Source organism: Boleophthalmus pectinirostris, unplaced genomic scaffold, assembly GCF_026225935.1.
Source record: "Boleophthalmus pectinirostris isolate CB_2022bp ecotype Guang Dong unplaced genomic scaffold, ASM2622593v1 HiC_scaffold_20, whole genome shotgun sequence".
Taxonomy (NCBI): Eukaryota; Metazoa; Chordata; class Actinopteri; order Gobiiformes; family Gobiidae; genus Boleophthalmus; species Boleophthalmus pectinirostris.
This window is the reverse complement of record NW_026571153.1, coordinates 1075442-1098986: the sequence shown is the minus strand read 5'-3', so window position 1 is coordinate 1098986 and position 23545 is coordinate 1075442. Positions and strand designations below refer to the sequence as shown.

Genomic DNA, 23545 nt, shown 5'->3' with positions numbered 1-23545 from the left:
TGTTTTTTTGGTCACCATAAATAATTACAAGGCTGCTGCATCTCTATAATTCTATTTTGAACTTTCACTGACAATTTGAAACAAACAAAAAAATCCTCCATACAACCTTTAATAACACTGAACTGGTTGCACTGGTGCATTTTTCTGTCATGATTCTCAGGTGTCTGTCTGAACGTCCCTGTCTGTGTACGTTACTTGACACCCTCATCTTGCTGCTATAAGAACCGTCTCATGTTGTACTGAGGCCACGCTGGGTCAGTGTTTACACTTGGGTTTAAGGGGTATTTATTATTTATGGGTTTGCACTTTATGGGAGGCTCCAAACGCAATTTCTTTGTTCTTCTGTGACAATGACTAGAAGTTGAAATAAACAATAAACAATAAAATGCTTTTTCATAGGAGCGAAGAGGAACTATGGCTCTGTCACAGTTCATCAACAGATCAATACATCGTCCGTTGTTTTAGTATCGTGACGTATCGAATCGTGACGTGAGTATCGTGATGTGCATCGTATCGTCAGACTCAAAGCATCGCACACCCCTTTATTCCACATTAAACCGTAGTATTTTCTTTTCTATTCCCGTGTGTCCTTTTGTCTCACAGGTTCATTTTGTTTGTGAAAAATAAGGATCTAGTTTCGATACTTGTTTTGGTATCAGTTACTATCTGATTTTCGATATTTCTGACCCGATTTCAGACACAAACCAAACCAGAGAAATGTCTTTAGTTATTTATTCAACTTTTTTTTGTACATTTCTTTGTTTTTCTGTTTTGTTTAAATGCACAAACAATATAAAACTGTGCATTCCTCAATGGTTTAACACGGTTAAGTTTTGAAACGACAGAAAAACCACAAGGTACAATTCAACTGAAGAACAGGAAACGTCACATCTACACACACAAACTATATTTACCTCCTGACACAGATCAGTGTCACACAGTGAAGAAAAAAACAAAACACTTTACTTTAATTTCATTTCTCTCCAGCAGTGTCGGGGAGTAACAGATTACAAGTACCGGAGTTATGTAATCAGAGTACAGATTATGAGTAACTGTAATCAGTTACAGTTACTGTTTCAGTGAGTGGTAATTGGATTACAGTTACTTTGTTGAAATAAATGGATTACACAGAGGGATTTTACTGTTTTCACTTTATTTTTATTTTATTTATTTTTGTTTTCGGTAATTCCACTCATTGCTGGAAACTAAACCAGGACTAAAACTAGATCTAAACACCAGGTCTAAACCAGGTCTAAACCAGGTCTAAACCAGGACTAAAACTAGATCTACACCAGGACTAAACCAGGTCTATACCAGGTCTAAACCAGGACTAAAACTAGATCTACACCAGGTCTAAACCAGGACTAAACCAGGATTAAATAAACCAGGACTAAATCAGGATCAGTGTCTCCCTCTTCTTCTATTAATAATATTTTTAATATGGTTAAGTTTCCTCGTCTTTGTTTCTCTACAGCAAATCAAATAATCCAAAGTAATCAGATTACATTACTCACTTTAAGTAATTTAATGGATTACGTTACAAACTACATTTTGGGGTGTGTAATCTGTAATCTGTAGGGGATTACATTTTAAAAGTAAACTTCCCAACACTGTTTACAGAATAATAAACACATTCAAATCACAACACAAACAAATCGAAACATAAATAATCATCATGAAATAAAATAAAAATACAGATATTACATGAGAGAAAAGAGTGCGGAACCACTTTCAGTGCAAACTACAAGAAGAAATAACTGTTCTAATACTTTTAATGCTTATTTATACTTTGGATTAAGGTTTGTCAAGGTATTTAAAGAGGAAAACTGACAATATTAACAGTTTCGTTAGACCTACAAAATATCGCAATAAATATCGTCCCGTGAGATGTGCGTCGTCAAAATATCGTACAGAGATTTGGATTTTGTTACGTCCCTAATCGTGAGCCTCCCATCATATCGTGAACTTCCACACAATATCTTCATAAATATTGTATCGTCGAGAATTGGATATCGATACACCTACGACTAAAGTATTATCACAAAACTGAACTTTCTACTTCTTCTGGCTTCTTCGGGGTTTTGAGTTTGTCACTGTGGCTCCCTCTGGAATGTCCTGAAGAAGTTGCCTGGTTAGTAGCGAAAAGCTCGAAGAGGTAAATAGATTATTGATCCCAAAGTAAATTCAAATAAAAAAAAAAGTTTACTGAAATATAGTAATATGGTACTTTATCATACACATACAAAATGCGTGTGTATTTTTTAAATACACACATGCAAACACGGCATTGAGAAACTGTACTACACACACTCTCCCCAACCCCACCACCATTTTTTTTTTATTTTAATTTTTTTTATTATTATTATTGTTTTTTTTTTATTATATTATTATTATTATTATTATTATTATTATTTTATTTTATTTTTTGGGGGTTGGGTATCCAATCCCTCAATTTGACAAATTATAAAAAAAATAAAATAAAAAAAAAGACATACAAAATTTGGTACACACATGCGTGACATGGTCTCGATAAGAAAAGTAAATAACAGCCTCACGCCAACAAAAAGTATGGTGCAAATATACATCAGGGGAACATGATTAAAAAAGTGTAGTATGACAGAAACTGAGACATTTAGATGAAGTTTAGGGGTAAGGTTCAGTCGAGGGTTAAGGTTTGGGTTTGGGGCTACAGTTAGAGCTAGAGATAATTTCATAACTGTTACCGAGCAACCACAAAAGGCCAAAACATGCCTAACTACACAACAGTTCTAAACTAGACTAATAGAAATAAATGACAACACCTTTATTTTGTTAAATAAATGTTAAAACATGTTTCTAGTGTGAAATGTGTGAATTAGTGCATGGAAACGCGACCGAAGAAATATTTAGAACTTCTGTCGGGCTCGGGTTGGACTCTGACACATCGGCACTTAAGTGTTCAAAGATCAGACTCTGCACGGCGGCACAAGTCCAAACTGTGTGATTATTATTTGTGAAATGTGGAGCAAAACATCAAACACGGGATTTTTTAAAGCGGGAAAGATTGGAGATAAAGTGTTGGGGAAGTGGAGTCACTGTGGAGAATCCGTGCGCCGTGTGGACGTAAACAGACACACGCGACCAAACAAACTCAACTTTTTACTTTGAAACTACGACTCAGAAAAACTGGAGTCACAGTTCAGACGTTCACAAATTCTGTGGTTAATGTGGATGAGACGCTGCACTTTAAATTTAACACTTTACACACGTGACAAATAAAGTCTAATCATTATTTTCACTCTTTTTTAGTTCTCAGAAACAGGACAACAGAGAATCAGAACCAGGAGAAAGGGGGGAACCTTTCTCTACATGGCTGGTGTTTCTGAAAAACTACAGAGGATCTTCAGACGTCATGAGATTCTGGTCTATTTCAAACCTACAAACACTTTAAGACAGAAACTGGTCCAACCCAAAGAACAAAACACCGAGACACAAACAAAACTATGAGTGAAGTGAACATGACACTGGAGAAACTAAACACTTCACAAGAACCAACACAGACGAGAGAACAACACAGGACCTCAGTCTGATGTACATCTCCACTTAAAATCCACGGGCCACTCGTTTGAGGACAGCGAGGTACAGATTTTAGCCAGAGAAAAGAATTGGTTTGAGAGGAGAGAGAAAGAAGCTGTTTTTGTTAAGAAATAGAATCCTTCTCTAAACAGAAAAGGACTCAGACTCCATCTGTCTCCTATTTACACGTCCATCCTCAAACCTAAAAACAAAACAAACAAGAACAACAGGTGGAGTCAGGTCAGGACCAGAGGTGTGGAAGCTCCATTATGGACATGAATTATTCTGCTAATTAGACCCCCACACCCTGTACAGGTCAACAGGCCCAACTAACAAACACAAACTGTAAACAAGTGTGTGTGTGTTAGTTTCAGTTAGTCACATATAAGGAAGTGTCACCAGCGTCTGTCCAGAACTGAAGAAGCAGCTTGGATGAGCCCAGAAACATCTTCAACCAAACTCACTTTTGTCCAGTCGACAAACTGAATTTTCTCCTCGCCGTGGATTCTACCTGGACGACTGAGGGATTCTTCAAACATCTCAGGTTACAGGCTTTTCTCCTTTGTTTGGTCGTGGTAAAATTTGACAAAAGAGTTCTTCTTCAGCTCAGCAGCGACACACAGAATATCAGTGAATTTCTCTCTGAAAGTGAAGAGAAGATGTTGACTGTCTGTGGAGACTCTGTAGAAGGAGAGAACCCCGGACATGTGGTCCAGATAAACAGCCAGTCGACTGGAGCGTGAGCAGTGGACGGAGGGAACAGGGATCTTCTTGTTGTCATGGAGACAGTAGCAGCCCTCTTCAGAACAAACAAAACTCCAGGACTTGTGGTTTAGTCCCAGTCTAAACTCTGCGTCCTCCTCTCTGCTCCAGTTTGTTACTCCGATGTTGAACGGCTCAGAGGCTTCGATCTCCCAGTAACAGCGTCCGCTCAAACCCTGTGCCCCTCGCACCAGCACCAAGTCTGGGCCCTGGTCAGAGCGGGACACTGCCCTCTGCTGGTCTGAAAACTGCACCTCTGCACAGGGCGAGGCCCAGGTGAACTCACACAGATCTGTGGAGGACAAACACACAAATAAAATCACTGATTGAATCAACTTGTGAAAGGTGGTTTCACTCTGAGTCTAGTCAGGTCCATGTAAAGGTCTTTAGATCTGTGTGTGCGTCTGGACTGTGTTTAACAGCTGCTCTGAGGAAGATTTAAACAGGTGGTTTTAGGTTTGGGTCACTGAAGAGTTTGGAGCAGAGCTTCTCATCTGATGAAGCAGATTGGACCAACTTCATATCACTGACTCTGTCTGCGCAGGAAGAACTTGTTCAGTCTGAGGGCCTCAACTTCCAACACACATCATCCTCAAGGGACATTTATCCAAAGAAAAGACCACAGTGGAGAGGACCAAGGAAGCACGTGTCCACACACGTGTCCACACGTGTCCACACGCGTGTCCACACACGTGTCCACACACGTGTCCACACACGTGTCCACACACGTGTCCACACACGTGTGCACACATATAGTCACTTGTGCTTCCGTTTGCCTGAAGTCTGTTTTCATGGTAATAAGTTCGTCGGTCAGCTGATCGTGTTTACTATGATTAGTGTTGACTTCATGAACCATCCTAAAGTTTTACAGATCTGTGTGTGAACTAGTTCAGTCTGTACATGGCAACATAAGACATGAAATAATAAATAATAATAAATCTACATAAGTCTAAGTTCTCTTACATTTCTTCGGTCCTGGGATCATTCTGTGACTTCCTCCATGAGACACACTGCAAACAAAACATCATGTACATTGTTAAACAGTCCAGGTTCTCAGGGCTGATGGAGGTTTGTGAAACTCACTCAATCTGGAGGAGGTTAAACTGAGGCTCTTTCTTTAGTTCACTCAGGGCTGATTCTCCTGACTCCAGGTGGTTATAACTGAGGTCCAGCTCCTTCAGATGAGACGGGTTTGATTTTAGAGCCGAGACCAGAAAACCACAACCTTTTTCTGTCACAAGACAAGCAGACAACCTGAAACACACCAGGTCATGAGAACATGCAGGACCAGAGTCAATAATGACACTTCAGTGTTTATGACAGGTGAGGTGTATATAGTGACAGGTGAGGTGTATATAGTGACAGGTGAGGTGTGTATAGTGACAGGTGAGGTGTATATAGTGACAGGTGAGGTGTATATAGTGACAGGTGAGGTGTATATAGTGACAGGTGAGGTGTATATAGTGACAGGTGAGGTGTATATAGTGACAGGTGAGGTGTATATAGTGACAGGTGAGGTGTATATAGTGACAGGTGAGGTGTATATAGTGACAGGTGAGGTGTATATAGTGACAGGTGAGGTGTATATAGTGACAGGTGAGGTGTATATAATGACAGGTGAGGTGTATATAGTGACAGGTGAGGTGTGTATAGTGACAGGTGAGGTGTATATAATGACAGGTGAGGTGTATATAGTGACAGGTGAGGTGTATATAGTGACAGGTGAGGTGTTATAGTGACAGGTGAGGTGTATATAGTGACAGGTGAGGTGTATATAGTGACAGGTGAGGTGTATATAGTGACAGGTGAGGTGTATATAGTGACAGGTGAGGTGTATATAGTGACAGGTGAGGTGTATATAGTGACAGGTGAGGTGTATAGTGACAGGTGAGGTGTATATAGTGACAGGTGAGGTGTATATAGTGACAGGTGAGGTGTATATAGTGACAGGTGAGGTGTGTATATAGTGACAGGTGAGTATAGACAGGTGAGGTGTATATAGTGACAGGTGAGGTGTATATAGTGACAGGTGAGGTGTATATAGTGACAGGTGAGGTGTATATAGTGACAGGTGAGGTGTATATAGTGACAGGTGAGGTGTATATAGTGACAGGTGAGGTGTATATAGTGACAGGTGAGGTGTATATAGTGACAGGTGAGGTGTACCTGAGTGTTGTGAGTCTGCAGGTTGCACTTCTCAGTCCCTCACAGAGCAGCTTCACTCCAGAGTCCTGCAGGTCGTTGTTGCTCAGATCCAAATGTCTCAGAGGCGAATGTGGAAACGTCAGAGCAGAAGAGAGAAGCTTCAGAAAAGCCTCAGTCACTCTGCAGTCGGACAGACTGAAGACACAAACACTTATTAGACTGTGGTCACACACTGGTCTGTAGGGCTGTAGTCCTCTAATTGTTTATTCAGTTAATTGGTCGACTAAAGCACAGCTTACGCTGTGCGATCTTTGGGTTGCACTGCGATTTTGTATCTTTTTCAGATGTTCCAAATTGTTCTCAAACTCCCACTGTGCGACTGAATCTCATACGAAGCTCATGACAGACCATCGCTCTGTACTGAACAGAGCAATGGTCGTAAATGGTAAATGGTCCCATTTTTATACAGCACTTTTCCACCTTCGAGGTTCAAATCACTTTACGTCAAAGAATCACTCTGACCCATTCACACACACTCATACACCAGTGTACACAGACACTGCCACCATCAGCTGTCGTGGGTTCATCGTGAGCAGGTGACTGTAGCTCGTAACCCAAAAATCGCAGTGTAAGCCGAGCTTTGGTCAACCAAAATGTGCGTTAGTGCAACCTGTGCTGTCTGCATGACTAATCATTTTATTTAGATAATTAAGGGTTCTTTCACACTGACAGCAGTTCCATTTGAACCAGAAGCTCTTAGTTCAGTTTGTTTTTGTTGGTGTGAAAGCTTCAGTCGCCGCACTAAACCAAGCGAACCGAGAACTTAAAAAAAGAGGTGGTCTCAGTCTGCTTGATTCTGCACCAACTGCCAAATACTGGTGTGGTCCTTCTGGTGAGAACGCAAACTCGGGTCCAGTAGGTCCAAACAAACTATTCAAAATGCTCGAAATGCTCCCCTGGCCCTGGAGCCAGAGGCTGAGTTCCAGATAGGGACTGGCCCGCACCGTCTGTACCCCGTGGAGGGGTTCTGTGGCCACCAGGTGAGACCGTGTGTCTCGGCCTGACTTCTGAGAGGTGTGGCGTGTAGGAGAGCCTCAACGTCCCCGAGCCACGTGTAGTCGAGTGTGCAGGAGCCTTGGCTATACGTCAATTGGACCAACTTTGGTTGGTTTTCAGGTGTGAAAGGACCACACTGAAGTATAGATGCTACAGAAGAACTATTTTACAGCCCTACTGGTCACGAATACGAGAACTAATCACAATTGGTTTTGATTTCTGTACTTACTTGGCTTTCCTGCAGTTCCTGACAGCAGGTATGAGCCTCCGCCGTCCCTCCTCTGACGTGTTGTAGCTCTTTAGATCGAGTTCTTCCATGATGCTCTTAGAAAGCTGCATGGTGAAGGCCAGAGCAGAGCAGTGCAGAGGAGTCAGATGCACTCGAGCTCTGTCGTCTGATTTCAAATACTCCTGTATCTCTTCACTGATCTTAGTGTCTCCCATCTCCACCATGGTGTTAAACAGGTTGATGCAGGTGTCTGGGGAGATGGTTTTGCGTCGAATGGCTTTGAGGTGGATCAACATTTTTTTAACAGTGTCTTCCCTTGACTCTAGGGGGCGCAGTAATCCAGGAATAAATCTCTGATTCGATTCAAGCACAAGACCGAGAAGGAAACGCTGGAAGTAGTACAAGGTACCATTGTTAATCTCCAGAACTTTGTCGACCACCATCTTTAGAAGGTCAAACACTGGAGGTCTGGAGGAGGACTCTGATGACTCTAGACCCAAGAAGGAGCTCAGCTCTGGAGCCCAGGGTTTGTTGTTGGTAAAACAGTCGTAAACATAAAGAGCAGCAAAGAACTCTTGTACGATCAGGTGCACAAAGAAATACACGTTCTGCTGCAAAAACAGCTGCTCTTGTTGGAGAATGGAGCTGAAAAACCCAGATTCAACTGTGGTTTCTTTGAACTCGAGTTCACACTGTTGTAGATCTTCTTCATAAAAGATCAGGTTGTTGTTTAGCAGGTGGATGAAGGCCAGTTTGCCGACTTTAAGGAGGAGCTCTCTTTTAGCTTTTAGAAGCTTGGTTCTCTCTTTCTCTGGGGTCTTGTCATATTTTCTGCTGCTGCGCTTGGTTTGAATAGACACGAACGCTGCCATCATCTCAGTGAGGGTCTGAGGAGCTCCAGTCTGCTCCTCTCCTCCAAAAACCTCCTCAAATAAAACAGAGGACATCCAGCAGAAGATGGGGATCTGGCACAACAAGTCCAGTGAATGTGATGACTTCACATGTGAAATCACCATTTCAGCGAGCTCTGGTTTGTTCCTGAACCTCTTCCTGAAATATTCTTCCTTCTGGAGATCGTTGAAGCCTTGAATCTCAGTGACTGTGTGGATGAACTCTCCGGGGATCTGATGAGAGGCCGCTGGCCGAGAGGTGACCCAGAGCTGGGCTGAAGGGAGCAGGTTTCCCTGGATCAGGTTCAACACGAGGTTGGACACAGAAGTGACCTCCTGCAGCGATGTGACTCTCTCTGTGTTTCTGAAGTCCAGATCAAACCGGCTCTCATCAAAACCATCCAGGATCAGGATCACTTTAGTCCAGTCTAAGACCTGTGGGTCTGTGCCGCTCAGAGCCGGGTGGAAGTCTGTCAGGAGCTGGAGCAAACTTGTCTCATTTTTGATCAAATTAAGCTCTCGAAAAGCCAGACAGAAAACAAAATGAGCATCTTTTTGAGCAGCGCCTTCAGCCCAGTCCACAATGAACTTTTGGACACAAAAAGATTTTCCGATTCCAGCCACTCCATTTGTCAGGACAGTTCTGGTCTTCACTGGTGGAGAATGGAAAAGATCATTGATTTGAGCCTCTTCTACATGAGGATCTGTTCTTTTCATCATCATGGAGTAGTACTCTGGGAGAACTTCTCTCTTGCCAAAGTTGATGGACAGTGAAGTGTAGATGTGTTTCAGGGGACTCCTCTCATCTCCGTTTCCTTCACTCGTCATAGAAAACCTTTTGTGCATCTCCTCCTTCAGTTTCACAGTTAAGTGAAAGAGTTTATCGTCCCCTGGAACATGAACAAAAAGATGAGTGAGTGTTTGCTGCAGTACCAGAAGTAACCACTTGAGTACAGGTTAGATGATGGACACATGGGCCTAGGTGAGGCCTGGACTCACCTGTCAGGAGTCTGAGCGCCTGTGGAGTTGGTGTGAGTCTCTGTTTGGTTTCACACTGAGGACAGTGGATATGACCTGTTGTCTGTGACTCAGTGTTCTTCATTACACAGCGAGTACAGGCCACATGAGAACAGCTCAGAAACATGGGATCTCCTTCAAAAGTCTCTTCACAAACACAACAACGTGGAACCCAGCGTCTGCAGGAAACAAAAGATTTATTCAGATACAGTGTTCACACAGGTACAGTGGACCCAAAGTGTGATTCAGAGTTCAGTTTCTGCACCTTTGTTCAGTTCAACAGTTCAGGTTTAACAGATTCCATGGGCAGAATGCTCAGATAAGTTGTGTTCACTTGATATCAGAAGGTTCTAGGATCCCTGTAGTCAAACAGGTCAGAATTCTCAAGTGGAATTCGCTGTAACCGTGAGTTTGCAGATTTGTTGTCCTGGTTTATGGTTTACTGGGACTATCCACATGAAACAAAAACTGACACAAAGCGTATGGCCCTCTCCATCACCGTGAACAGTGGCATCTGAACAATAGAGGACGCAAGTTCGCTGCACTCCCTCACCTGACCAAGATTTTTTTTTAAATCTATAAAGTCGCTATATGTTTAATATTTTGTTAAAATTGACCGTGTATCTGCATAGACATATATTTGTCATGTTAAAATCACTTTGAGTAATATCACTTTTATATCACTTTATTTGGTTCATGTGTTTGTTTTTTGCGTTCGCTGAGTTCGAGCGACTTAATGGAGTTCTATGGACGAGCCTGAAGTTTGGAGAAAACGTGACGTCATTTCGTTGCTTGTGCCCATGACTTTACATCACAGACCTGAAGTACGTCTTGGGGCGCAGGGTGGGGACGACTTCAAATCAAGGGATTGATCTGAATAAACATTTATCACACACCTGACCTATTGTGATTGAGCTGCTCACTCTGTCCCGCCCAGCCCCAACTCCCCACTGCAGCCATCTTACTACTGTAGGCTGTGCTGTAGTACGTTGTTTCGTTGGGGCTGGGTGTGTGTTACGTTGTTGGGACTGGGTGTGTGTTACGTTGTTTCGTTGGGACTGTGTGTGTGTTACGTTGTGTTGTTGGGGCTGGTGTGTGTTACGTTGTGTTGTGTGGTGGTGTTGTGGAGGGGGTGTGTGTTACGTGTTTCGTTGGGCTGGGTGTGTGTTGTTGGGGACTGTGTGTGTGTGTGTTACGTTGTTGTTGGACTGGGGTGTGTTACGTTGTGTTGTTGGGACTGGGTGTGTGTTACGTTGTGTTGTTGGGACTGGGTGTGTGTTGTGTTGTTGGGACTGGGTGTGTGTTACGTTGTGTTGGGACTGGTGTGTGTGTGTTGTTGGGACTGGGTGTGTGTTGTTGTTGGGACTGGGTGTCGTAGTATATATAACATATATTTATCATATATATTTACAAATATATATAATATTTTTTTATTATGCCGCCAGCCGCCACTGACCGTGAATAAACTAAAGTGAAATTATGTTTTCACAGTAGCTTCAGAAAATGTTTTTTAAGCCATATGAAGCTGTGAAGCCAATCTCTAACAAATAAGTTTGTGTATTTCTTTAGTGAATATTATATTATATAGATTTATATATGGGCCCAAAGAACACAGCAGCTGCAGGAAAAAGCTTGTTCTCTGTAAACTTGTTCCTCTGGGCTTGAAAAGAGTCTGGGGTCAGTGATGTGTTTTGTTTGAGCAGGTTCATGGAGCGTTGATAACAGGACAAGAGGACAGACGACTCAGGCTGTAAAAGCTCTGACAAATATAATCACACACAGATTTGTCCCAGATCATTCAGTCCAAACATCTCTAACATTTCTATTTATGAATAACAAGTGTCTAATGTCTCTGTCACACCTACAGTTTATTCATAATCACATGAGAAACACAAGTTGATTTACATGACACCAACATGAACCAACTTAAAATAACACAGTTCTGGTTACCTGTTTGACTCCAGTTTAAAGGTTATAGGATGACGCATAGATCGATCACTCTGCCAAAGACAAAGGTCTGGGTCCAGTCGACTGCACAGTCTCCTCCAAACTATAAAATATAAATAAAAGGGATATTAATATGAGTACTTTTTATTTCAGACACTAATATTCTACTGTTCTACTACTAACTACTACTACTACTACTACTACTACTACTACTACTTGGACACAAAGATGCTTTACAGTTCATTATTCATTCACTCCACACTCTGTGGTGGTAAGATACTATTGTAGTCACAGCTGCCCTGGGGCAGACTGATGGAAGCGTGGCTGCCAATCTGCACCATCGGCTTCTCCCACCACCAACTCATCCAAGTCCTGACCTTGGACTACTACTACTACAGCTTTATTCTACTAAATTTATGTTTTTGAACACAACTTCCATCACCTGAGAGTAACTAAGAACACACAGAATAGGATTACTTTTACTGGTTTACTTAGATTTATCACTCTCACAGACAAAAGGTCTGTGTCCATCGACTCACAGTCTCCTCAAACTATAAAATATGAATAAAGAATATTATATGAAACATTATGTTTCAGACACTTAATATTCTACTGGACTAAATACTACACTACTACTACTACTACTACTACTTACTACGACTACCACTACTACTACTGACTACTACCTACTACTACTACTACTACTATACTACTATACTACTACCACTACACTTACTAACTACTACTACGTACTACTACTACTACTACTACTACTACTACTACTACTACTACGCCACAATATAAGTCTCTGTGTTGATTCATGTCTCTGCTCAGTCTGGACTGATGGAAATAAACTTCTTCTGTGTTAAAACTCCAGCTTCATGTTTCTTCTCTTCATCTTTTTGAGCTACAGCTTTTTATTCTACAAGTAAATTTATGAGTTTTTTTGAACAACAACAACAACCTTCCATCACCTGAGAGTAACTGAAGAACACACAGAATGAGGATTACCTTTTAGGTGCTGGTTTAAAGGACATAGGATGCCCCCATAGATTTATCACTCTCCAAAGAGACAAAGGTCTGTGTCCATCTGACTCCACAGTTTCCTCCAAACTAGAAAATATAAATAAAAAAAGATCTGAATAAGAGAACATTTAAATGCATGACTCTTATGTACAAACACAGATCACTGAGCAAAATTACCTCATAGGAGCATCTTGAAAGTTCATTATTTCTGCCTTTGACATCGTGCTTCTTGTGGCCATGGGAGTAACTGAAGGTTCTGAACTGAAACACATGTTACATAAAAAGGTTTTAAGTCTGTGCTGTAGGGCAGAAAAACTAAGGCTGTTACTGCTCCAATCAAATACAAAATCTGTGACTGAAAGTGTTTTGAATGTGAAGGTGCCTCAAACCTGGACACAGTATTAAGACTTTCTGTTCACACTGGTCAGTCGTTTATCACAGGTGTTACGTTCTGAAAATAACCCGCAGTAGGTGAAATCTGCCAAGTCGTCAACTTGATATTTTACAATGATTCTATCTGTTTTAAGTCTGTAAAACCCGTCACACAAACTTTCTACACTTTACTCACACAGGACACTGACAACACTTTTTACTTCCTTCTTAAAACTTGTTGCTGCTGTCGTCCTTTTGTTATTTTCCTCCTTCTTTATGGAACGAACCCAAGATTCATTTATTCTGTAGTGGAGTCGACAGCGCAGAGTCCTGCACGGGGCCATTTCTGGAGACTCACACCTGCGCAGGACAGGACCACACCTGCCCACACCTGCCCTCACCTGCCCTCACCTGCCCTCACCTGCCCTCACCTGCCCTCACCTGCCCACCGAGATTATATCAAACTTTTGCGCTGCCTACACCACGGAACTGAACCAAGACTAAACCAGGACTGATTCCAGTAACTGAAACAAGGGACTAAACCAGGACTAAACCAGGACTGAAAACCAGGACTGAACCAGGACTGAACCAGGANTCTCTGCTCAGTCTGGACTGATGGAAATAAACTTCTTCTGTGTTAAAACTCCAGCTTCATGTTTCTTCTCTTCATCTTTTTGAGCTACAGCTTTTTATTCTACAAGTAAATTTATGAGTTTTTTTGAACAACAACAACAACCTTCCATCACCTGAGAGTAACTGAAGAACACACAGAATGTGGATTACCTTTTAGGCTTTTGTTGAAAGGACATAGGATGCCCCATAGATCGATCACTCTTCACAGACATGACATCTGACTCCACAGTTTCCTCCAAACTAGAAAATATATATAAAAAAAGATCTGAATAAGAGAACATTTAAATGCATGACTCTTATGTACAAACATCATTAGGAATAATTACCTCACAGGAAAGTTCATTATTTCTGCCTTTGACATCGTGCTTCTTGTGGCCATGGGAGTAACTGAAGGTTCTGAACTGAAACACATGTTACATAAAAAGGTTTTAAGTCTGTGCTGTAGGGCAGAAAAACTAAGGCTGTTACTGCTCCAATCAAATACAAAATCTGTGATTGAAAGTGTTTTGAATGTGAAGGTGCCTCAAACCTGGACACAGTATTAAGACTTTCTGTTCACACTGGTCAGTCGTTTATCACAGGTGTTACGTTCTGAAAATAACCCGCAGTAGGTGAAATCTGCCAAGTCGTCAACTTGATATTTTACAATGATTCTATCTGTTTTAAGTCTGTAAAACCCGTCACACAAACTTTCTACACTTTACTCACACAGGACACTGACAACACTTTTTACTTCCTTCTTAAAACTTGTTGCTGCTGTCGTCCTTTTGTTATTTTCCTCCTTCTTTATGGAACGAACCCAAGATTCATTTATTCTGTAGTGGAGTCGACAGCGCAGAGTCCTGCACGGGTCCATTTCTGGAGACTCACACCTGCCAGGACAGGACCACACCTGCCCACACTCGCACGCACCTGCCCTCACCTGCCCGTTAACCCGAGATTATATCAAACTTTTGCGCTGCCTACACCACGAACTGAACCAAGACTAAACCAGGACTGATTCCAGTACTGAAACAAGAGGACTAAACCAGGACTAAACCAGGACTAAACCAGGACTAAACCAGGACTGAACCAGGACTGAACCAGGACTGAACCAGGATTGAACTAGAACTAAAACGGGACTAAAACAGGACTGAACCAGGAGTAAACCAGGTCTAAACCAGGTCTAAACCAGGTCTAAACCAGGACTAAACCAGGACTAAACCAGGACTCTAAACCAGGTCTAAACCAGGACTAAACCAGGACTAAACCAGTAAACCAGGACTAAACCAGGACTAAACCAGGACTAAACCAGGACTAAACCAGGACTAAACCAGGACTAAACCAGGACTAAACCAGGACTAAACCAGGACTAAACCAGGTAGGGACCCAGGACCAGGACTGTGGTCTTTCCTCCTGCTGTACGTCACGAGTATTTTTTTTTAACATTTGGACCAAAATGACGACGCTGCACAAAGCCACACATAGTGAGGAGGGTGAAAACAGGGTTTGATCTGCAGGCGTCTTGAAAATAAACAACTAAAGATTAAAAATCAAACCTGCACAAATCAGTCCAAATACTGACATTTCACAAACTATTTGTATCCACTGTGTGACCGTGTTTTCTGTGGGTTGTTGCCTGTTTAAGACTTGTAATAAAACCAGTGTTGAACATTGATGAGGAAGAGTCTTTTGACCTTGTTCATGGATCATGTGAAAATAAAGAAACATCTGATCTTTTCCTGAAGGAGTTTTGGTTTCATTTATATGGAAACAGGCGTCAGAAATGACTTTTAAAATGTTCGTCCTGTTGACCACACTGGCCCCAAACTCTGACAGACTCATACCTGCTGGAGCCAAGTTTCCTCTTTTGAACAACATCAGCCTCTTCCTCCTCATCCGTCTGCTTCTTCCTCAGTGTTTCCTTCTGTGGATTCAACATCTTTGCACCTGTAGGGACAAAATAATAGTGAAACAAATGTAGTGACCAGATTTTCAAAATCGCAGATACAAGCGTCGAAATGAGTTTCCTCCACAGGGCGTGTGGGCGTCTCCCTTAGAGACAGAGTGAGGAGCTCAGTCACACGGGAGGAGCTCGGAGTAGAGCCGCTGCTCCTCCACGTGGAGAGGAGCAGTTGAGGCTCGGGCATCTGTTCTGATGTCTCCTGGACGTGTCCCTCAGGAGGTGTTCATGTCCCACCGGGAGGAGGAAGACCCAGGACACACTGGAGGGACTATGTCTCTGGACTGGCCTGGGAACACCTCAGGTTCCCCCGGAGGAGCTGGAGGAAGTGTCTGGGGTGAAGGAAGTCTGGGAGTCCCTGCTCAGACTGAAGCCCCCGAGAACCGACCCCGGATAAGTGGAAGAAAATGGATGGATGGATTTTCAAAATCATAAACTGGGACATCTCTGTTTTTTTTTTTTTTGGTCATTGGTGATAATAAAATTGTGAATTTAGTGTAATTAAGGAAAATTGTTCTGTTCTCGGCCCATTTATGACGAACATGAGTCAGTTTAGTCACATTTTCTTTGTGTTTTGTCATTTTAAAGCGGATTTTCCCGAAACAAATGTCAGTTTGTTTCTCTTGACTGTTCCAGGATCAGATTGGTGAAAAATAGAGACACTGGGACATTTCTTGTATAAACTGGGACAGATCAGTGGTTTTGTATAAATCTGTGGGACAGAGACACAGACTCAAAACTGAAACTGTCCTGAGGAAACAGGGACGTGTGGCGTCTCTCGATCAGGAGAGTCAAACTCAAACTCACAGAGGCCAAAATTAAAAACTGGGACAAAGTCGTGGAGGAAACTAAATATTTATTGAAAAATTTCCACAACATCTGCAGGTTTTCTCTTCTTTGGAGATCAGTAATTTTAAAACTTTTCTTATTCAAATAAAAGTTTAATAAAAGTTTAGCTTAAACTTTAAATCCAGAACAAACAGAATATAAAATAAAAACATTTTAAATAAATCATGTGTCTATCGTCTCTGTGTGCGATGAGCAGCTCTGATACAGATTTGATTTGATCTTGTGGGACAAATATTATTATATCATGGGCCAAATTTGGCCCCCGGGCCTGAGTTTGACATGTCTGATCTAGAGAAACACCTTTAAGGAAATACTGATGTTACAATTCAACAAGAACAATTAAAAACACAACAAAAACACTATGACCACAAGAGGGCGCCATAATGTCACAGTTTAATGACGTGACCCGAGGAGAAGAGGAGAATTTCTTTCTTCTCTTTTAATGTTGATTTTATGATGATTATTTATGTTTATTTATAACTTTGTGCAGGAATTGTACATTTGTGAAGTAGAAATAAACTACCCCCCCCCCCAACAGGCCGCTGGGTTCATGAAGTTTTATCTCGGGTGACCATGTTTCTTGTGAAAACCCCGACATCTTACCAGGGGCGGGAGGTGGGGCCTCGACGCTGAGCTACAGTCTTTTTTATTTTTGGACTTAAAGTTTGTATGGAGGATTTTTTTGGTTTCAAATTGTCAGTGATAGATTATAGATGCAGTCGCCTTGTAATTATGATGACCAAAAAAAAGAGAATAAAAATTCATCAACTCTGGACGTGGTGGGGACAGATAAACATTTGCCAATAGATAACGACACTGCCTCGTTATCTGTGAGCTGACAGGCTGTCAATCAAACTCCCTACGTTTCTAGTGTAACTGACTTGGTTTACGTACGACACAGACGCTGTTTACTCCACCAACGCAACAGTTCTTAGCGGCTTTTTTGACCTATATCTTCCTCGCAGTTAGAACAAAGTTTGTTGCGATGGCGACAAGAATCCAGGAGCAGTTCACCGCAAAAGAAAGTCCGTTTTTGAGGTGAAAGAAGAAGACAAGGGGAAAAGCAGCGAAGCCAAACTAAGGTGATTCTTGGAGATTCATTCCATTGATGGTGCGACTGAAGCAGACGAAGGGTCTAAAGACTGAACCACTGGTCCACAAATTACTCCTGGACAGGAAACTTCTGCTTATTATGAAAACCTACTTTATTTCCAAGAGCGAGACAAACGTTTTTCAGGACACAAAAGCGATATCCTATGTCTGAAAACGTAATTTTCAAGGCAAAGAAAGAGTCCGCTTGCTGCTGCGTGTTGTAGCTAGTTCATTCGCACTGAATCTCCGCGCAACCTTCTCTCTCCTCTCTCCTCTTTCCCCGCTCCTCACTTCTCCGTCTTGTCTAACCAACACTGTAGTTAGTTGTTTACAAGTCATGTGCAGTTCACCGGCTGTAAACAAACCTGTTTGTGGTGTAAGGAGGAGGAGGGAGGAGGTGTTTCTACGTAGGAGCTGTGGGGGAGGGGAGGTGGTTTCACGCATGAGCAACATTTGAAAAAGGACAAACAGTCGCTGGATTTCTCCTTCCTTGGAAAATCCTCTATACAACCTTTAAGAGACAAGACGGCGAGCAGTTTATCTGCAAAGCGCGATCGGGCAGTCGTCGTGTTTACCTCCGTGAGGTGTGGAGGTCTCCATGGGTCCTTTCTCCTGCGTCACCTCCGAGCCCCTCCCCACATTCAGTCCTGTTTCAGTCCTGGGTTAGTCCTGGTTTAGTCTTGGTTCAGTCCGTGTCGTAGGCAAAAGTTTGATATAATCCCGGGTTAACGGGCAGGTGCGGCCCTGTCCTGCGCAGGTGCGAGTCTCCAAAAATGGACCTGTGCAGGACTCGGCGCTGTCGGCTCCATTACGGAATAAATAAATCTTTGGTTTGTTACATAAAGAAGGAGGAAAATAACAAAAGGACGACAGCAGAAATAAGTTTTAAGAAGGTGTAAGTGTATAAAGTTTGTGTGAGGTTTTACAGATTTAAAACACATAGAATAATTGTAAAATATAAAGTTGATACTTGGTGGATTTCAACTATCGCGGGTTATTTTTAGAACGTAACTCCTGCGATAAACGAGGGACACTTTACTCTCCCCTCCCAACCTGTGCGTTAAATGTGCATTTGTGCTTCGTCATGTTTCAGACTGTTTGTGTCTCGCTCCTTCTGAGTCACAGACGCGACGAGAGACGCTCAGTTTAATGACACAATGAACAGAAATGAAAACCTGGACATTTGCATCACTTATAAAAAAAACAAACAAACTGTATGCCCAGGACAGGACGCAAAATACAGACATGTCCTGGGAAAAAGGGACGTTTGGTCGCTCTAGTTTTATCACTTTTAACAGTGTTGGTGAAGTACGCGTGTTATCAAATGAAACAGACATGACACACCAGAGTTCTTGTGGAGGTGCAAATGTAAGAAACAGATATTTAACAGTGAACAAAAAAGTTGTAGTAGTGGACGAGCTCCCGGCCCATGAGAGTCGGTTACGCAGCCATGCAGACAAACCTACACTCACACTCCGAGCGTTTTGACTCGAACAGGACGAGAAACTCAGTGTCAAACAGCGTCTACAGAACAAGAAACAACCGCAATAAAGAACATTAGAAGAAAACTACAGACCTGCGTGTGTCCTCCTCCATGTCCTACGTGCGACTGAGACTGGTTTTGTTTTTGTAAACAAAGTCCCTCATTTCCTCCAATCAGCAGCCGACTTTCAGTTTCGAGATCGGAATTTAAAATGCGTAGTGTCCTTATCTGTGAGCACCAGCCGTCTGCAAACTAAACCCACTCAATCCTGTTTTTAGTCCTGGTTTAGTCCTGGTTTAGTTCTGGTTCAGTACTCAGTATATTTGAGACTGTGGGAGGAAATGAGCCACGCTAGAGCGAGGCTCATCTGTGTTTATTCTTCACAAACAGTAAAATACATTTTACACCAGGTCATCGGAACATCTGAGAATCATGTCACTCACAGGATTTGTTAATTTAAAAAAAAAAATACCACACTGAAGGTCCACCACGTCACGTCTGAAGGTCCACCACGTCACGTCTGAAGGTCCACCACGTCACACTGAAGGTCCACCACGTCACACTGAAGGTCCACCACGTCACACTCACGAAGGTCCACCACGTCACACGTCCACGTCTGAAGGTCCACCACGTCACGTCCACACGTCAAGGTCCACCACGTCCACACTGAAGGTCCACCAACGTCACGTCTGAAGGTCCACCACGTCACGTCTGAAGGTCCACCACGTCACGTCTGAAGGTCCACCACGTCACACTGAAGGTCCACCACGTCACGTCCACCACGTCACACTGTCCAAGGTCCACCACGTCACGTCTGAAGGTCCACCACGTCCACACTGAAGGTCCACCACGTCACACTGAAGGTCCACCACGTCACACACTGAAGGTCCACCACGTCACGTCCACCACGTCACGTCTGAAGGTCCACCACGTCACGTCTGACGTCACACTGAAGGTCCACCACGTCACGTCTGAAGGTCCACCACGTGAAGGTCCACCACGTCACACCACCACGTCACGAAGGTCCACCACGTCACACCACGTCACGTCTGAAGGTCCACCACGTCACACCACCACGTCCACCACTGAAGGTCCACCACGTCACGTCTGAAGGTCCACCACGTCACATGAAGGTCCACCACGTCATTTGGCTTGGCTCCAGATTTACCCGAGAATTAAAAGATTCTTTCTTCAAATTTACAGTAAACACACGGAAATATTCACCCAACAGTCACAAAACTCACACTGACACCTGGTCAGGACGAGTTTAGTCTTTAGTCCTGACGTAGTCCTGGTTTAGTCCTGGTTTAGTCCTGGTTTAGGTCCTGGTTTAGGTCTGGTTTTATTGTTGGTTTTAGTCTTGGTTCAGTCTTGGTTCAGTCCTGGTTTAGTCCTGTATTCCTGAGTTTAGTCTTGGCTTAGTCTAGGTCCTTGTTTTAGATTTGATTCAGTCCTGGTTTAGTCTTGTTCTAGACCCACTTTAGTCCTGGTTTAGTCCTGGTTTGTTCCGTTTAATGTCACACTGCGGAACATTCCAGGCAGAGCAATGACATCTCCATAGAAACAAAACAAAAAGTTACACAGTGCAGCTTTAAGTGACAGTTTCAGGGGGAAAAAAGTCGAAAATAATAAAAAAAAATAATAATAATAATAAAATAAAAATAAAATGAAAATAAAAGTACAAAAACAAAGTACAGGTTTGTAGAATCTTCTGCTTATGTCATCACAGGAAAACTCCAAAGTCCAAAATGCACAATAAGAAACTTTTACTGACACTGGGACATTTGGGGCGTGTGGAGGTTCTGGAGGTTCTGGAGGTTCTGGAGGTTCTGGAGGTTCTGGAGGTTCTGGAGGTTCTGGAGGTTCTGGAGGTTCTGGAGGTTCTGGAGGTTCTGGGGGTTCTGGAGGTTCTGGGTTCTGGAGGTTCTGGGGGTTCTGGAGGGTTCTGGGGTTCTGGAGGGGGGTTCTGGAGGTTCTGGGGTTCTGGGGTTCTGGAGGTTCTAGGGGTTCCTGGCCTGGGGGGAGGTGGAGTGGGGGGCTCGGGGTGTGTCCCAGGCCCTGGTATCGTCCGCTGGCCCCGGGTGAGGCGGGCGCAGACGTCCCCTGAGGCCCCGGCGTCCCGGCGGCGGCGGCGGCGGCGGCGGAGGCGAGGACGTCCTGGGACGAGGAGGAGAGGAGTCCCGTGTGCTCCGTGTGCTCCGGTCGGGGGGCGCGGCCGAAGTACATCTTATTGGGACGACCCAGGAACGTGCGGCCTGGGACACGAGAAAATGAGACGGATTTATGTCGCCGCGGAACATTTAACGACAAACAGACCAGACAGAAGAACCGAGAAAACAACCGAACTTTTCTACAAAAAACAACAATTTAAATATTTCAACTGGACAAATGTTTTAGACTGAAGATATTTGTGGCCCTGGTCCAGCAGAAGTAAACAACAAGACCAAAACTTCAACTTAATTCATCTGATATAAAAATGTATTGAACAGATACATATGTACTCGAGTTTATCAAACTGTTCACCTTTTTTCTGTTCCATTTTTGGTTCTAAAGTTCCATCCGTTTTAAACAGACCATGAATGAAACATGGAACAAAAATTATTTCCCAAATTTCAAAGACCCAAAAATCATGTAAATAAATGTTTGTATTTCATCATATCTTGTGTTATTCCATCTTTGAACTGTTGATGAAGGGACAGGATTTAAAAAAAAAAGTATTTAAAATGATAAAAATGTTCTTGGAAGGACTGACATATTTTATAGAAATAGTTTCTTTCATTTTGAAGTAATATTAAAGTTTTCAGAAGAAAAAAGCCACAAATGATGTAAAATCCTGCACCTTCTACTTGTTTGTACAATTTTCCCTCCGTTACTTTTCCCTCCGTTACCATGAACTTTCTTAATAAAAAATCTCATGAGTCAAAAAGTCAGAGGTTTTTCAACCTAATCTTGTACCATATGGTAGAAAACTATATGAAGCAAATATTCAAACCAGTTTGTTAAGGATATGGAAGTGAGAACCAAGAGTTATCACTGTTTGGATTTATTGAACCAAAAAGTGCTGCATATTTCATTCCCTCCGTTACCGACATGAGTTTTTAAATTTTTTGTCTTGAACTTGAAAGAATCTCACAGGTTTAACTTGACCCTGTTGGAGTGTAACTCTTTCCTACATTCTGATACTTTACTTCACAGGTGTCAAACATACGGCCCAGGGGCCAGATCCGGCCCTCCAAGACCTTTAATCTGGGCCTCGGCTGATTTTCTACTCAAATATTTGAATGATATTTTCTATTAAAATGGTGTTAATTTTCTGTGGTGTTTATCACAGCAGCGTCTCCAGCGTCTCTGTACGTGGCCCCTCCCACCAGAGCAGCACAAATGAAGACTTGTCTCTTTCCAAACGCTCTTAAAGGACGATGGTTTTGACTGTTGACCGTGACACCCTCATCAGAAAAATGTCCAACATGAGAAAAGTGGAGCCGAGTGCAGGATTTTACAACAAAAATTTACTTATTCCTGTTTACAGACAAGTTCATGTTCAAACTTTGTGTTGAAATTGTATTTTTCTTAAAGTTTCAGGTTGTTCATAATATTATAATATTTTGTAAAAGAAAGAGTTCATCAATTAAAAAAGATTTCTGTAATAGATTTGTGTTTCTCTGCACAAATATTTGAACTTATTGCTATTTTTTGGGTAAATATTCCATGAGTTTTCTGATCCGGCCCCTTTAGGATCAGAGTCGGTTGGATACGACCCCAAGACCAAAATGAGTTTGATTCTCCTGCTTTACTTATTTCAATAGTTCCTCTAGTTTCTGAATAAGAGACATTTGAATGTAAAAAATCTGACCCTGTTTCCCTCCGTTAACACTTGACCAAACCCATATGTTTTAGTCCTGGTTTAGACCTGGTTTAGTCCTGGGTTTAGTCCTGGTTTAGTCCTGGTTTAGTCCTGGTTTAGTCCTGGTTTAGTCCTGGTTTAGTCCTGGTTTAGACCTGGTTTAGTCCTGGTTTAGTCCTGGTTTAGTCCTGGTTTAGTCCTGGTTTAGTCCTGGTTTAGTCCTGGTTTAGACCTGGTTTTAGTCCTGGTTTAGTCCTGGTTTAGTCCTGTGGTTTAGTCCTGGTTTAGTCCTGGTTTAGAGTCCTGGTTTAGTCCTGGTTTAGTCCTGGTTTAGTCCTGGTTTAGTCCTGGTTTAGTCCTGGTTTAGTCCTGGTTTAGTCCTGGTTTAGACCTGGTTTAGTCCTGGTTTAGTCCTGGTTTAGTCCTGGTTTAGTCCTGGTGTGTTTGTGTTTGAACTCACCGACGTTCCGGACCTGCTCTGAGACGTCGGCTCTGATGTCGGAAAAATCCCACATGGCCAAAAAACTGTCGAAACACGAACCCTCCTCCGCCTCCTACAGGAAGAACACGGACATTACACCACCGAGGTACGACTACTAATACTACAAATACTACTACTAAATACTACAAATACTACTAATAAATACTACAAATACTACTACTACTAATACTACTAAATACTACAAATACTACAAATACTACT

At 42.6% G+C, this 23545-nt stretch overlaps 2 protein-coding genes across 2 annotated transcripts in view; both read right to left on the bottom strand.

Moving 5' to 3' along the window:
• Positions 1 to 1501: 1501 nt before the first annotated feature.
• LOC129409864 (NLR family CARD domain-containing protein 3-like) lies at positions 1502 to 19131 on the bottom strand. The gene is made up of 12 exons (XM_055156731.1): positions 19092 to 19131; positions 15459 to 15561; positions 13959 to 14033; positions 13783 to 13872; positions 12805 to 12888; positions 12613 to 12714; positions 9637 to 9833; positions 7748 to 9527; positions 6484 to 6657; positions 5401 to 5571; positions 5281 to 5327; positions 1502 to 4609 (listed from the first exon to the last, which is right to left on the bottom strand). Exons 2-12 carry the CDS (start codon positions 15551 to 15553, stop codon positions 4101 to 4103), a joined length of 3324 nt encoding a protein of 1107 aa, XP_055012706.1. The 5' UTR covers positions 15554 to 15561; positions 19092 to 19131; the 3' UTR covers positions 1502 to 4100.
• A 381-nt stretch (positions 19132 to 19512) lies between these two features.
• LOC110154645 (transmembrane protein 184C-like) overlaps positions 19513 to 23545 on the bottom strand; it is a 17684-nt gene continuing 13651 nt past the window's right edge. Inside the window, exons 11-14 of the mRNA XM_055156786.1 lie at positions 23303 to 23396; positions 21014 to 21253; positions 19730 to 19834; positions 19513 to 19664 (exon numbers count right to left, since the gene is read on the bottom strand). Coding sequence (XP_055012761.1) covers positions 19513 to 19664; positions 19730 to 19834; positions 21014 to 21253; positions 23303 to 23396 — 591 coding nt within the window. The remainder of the gene's footprint in view (positions 19665 to 19729; positions 19835 to 21013; positions 21254 to 23302; positions 23397 to 23545) is intronic.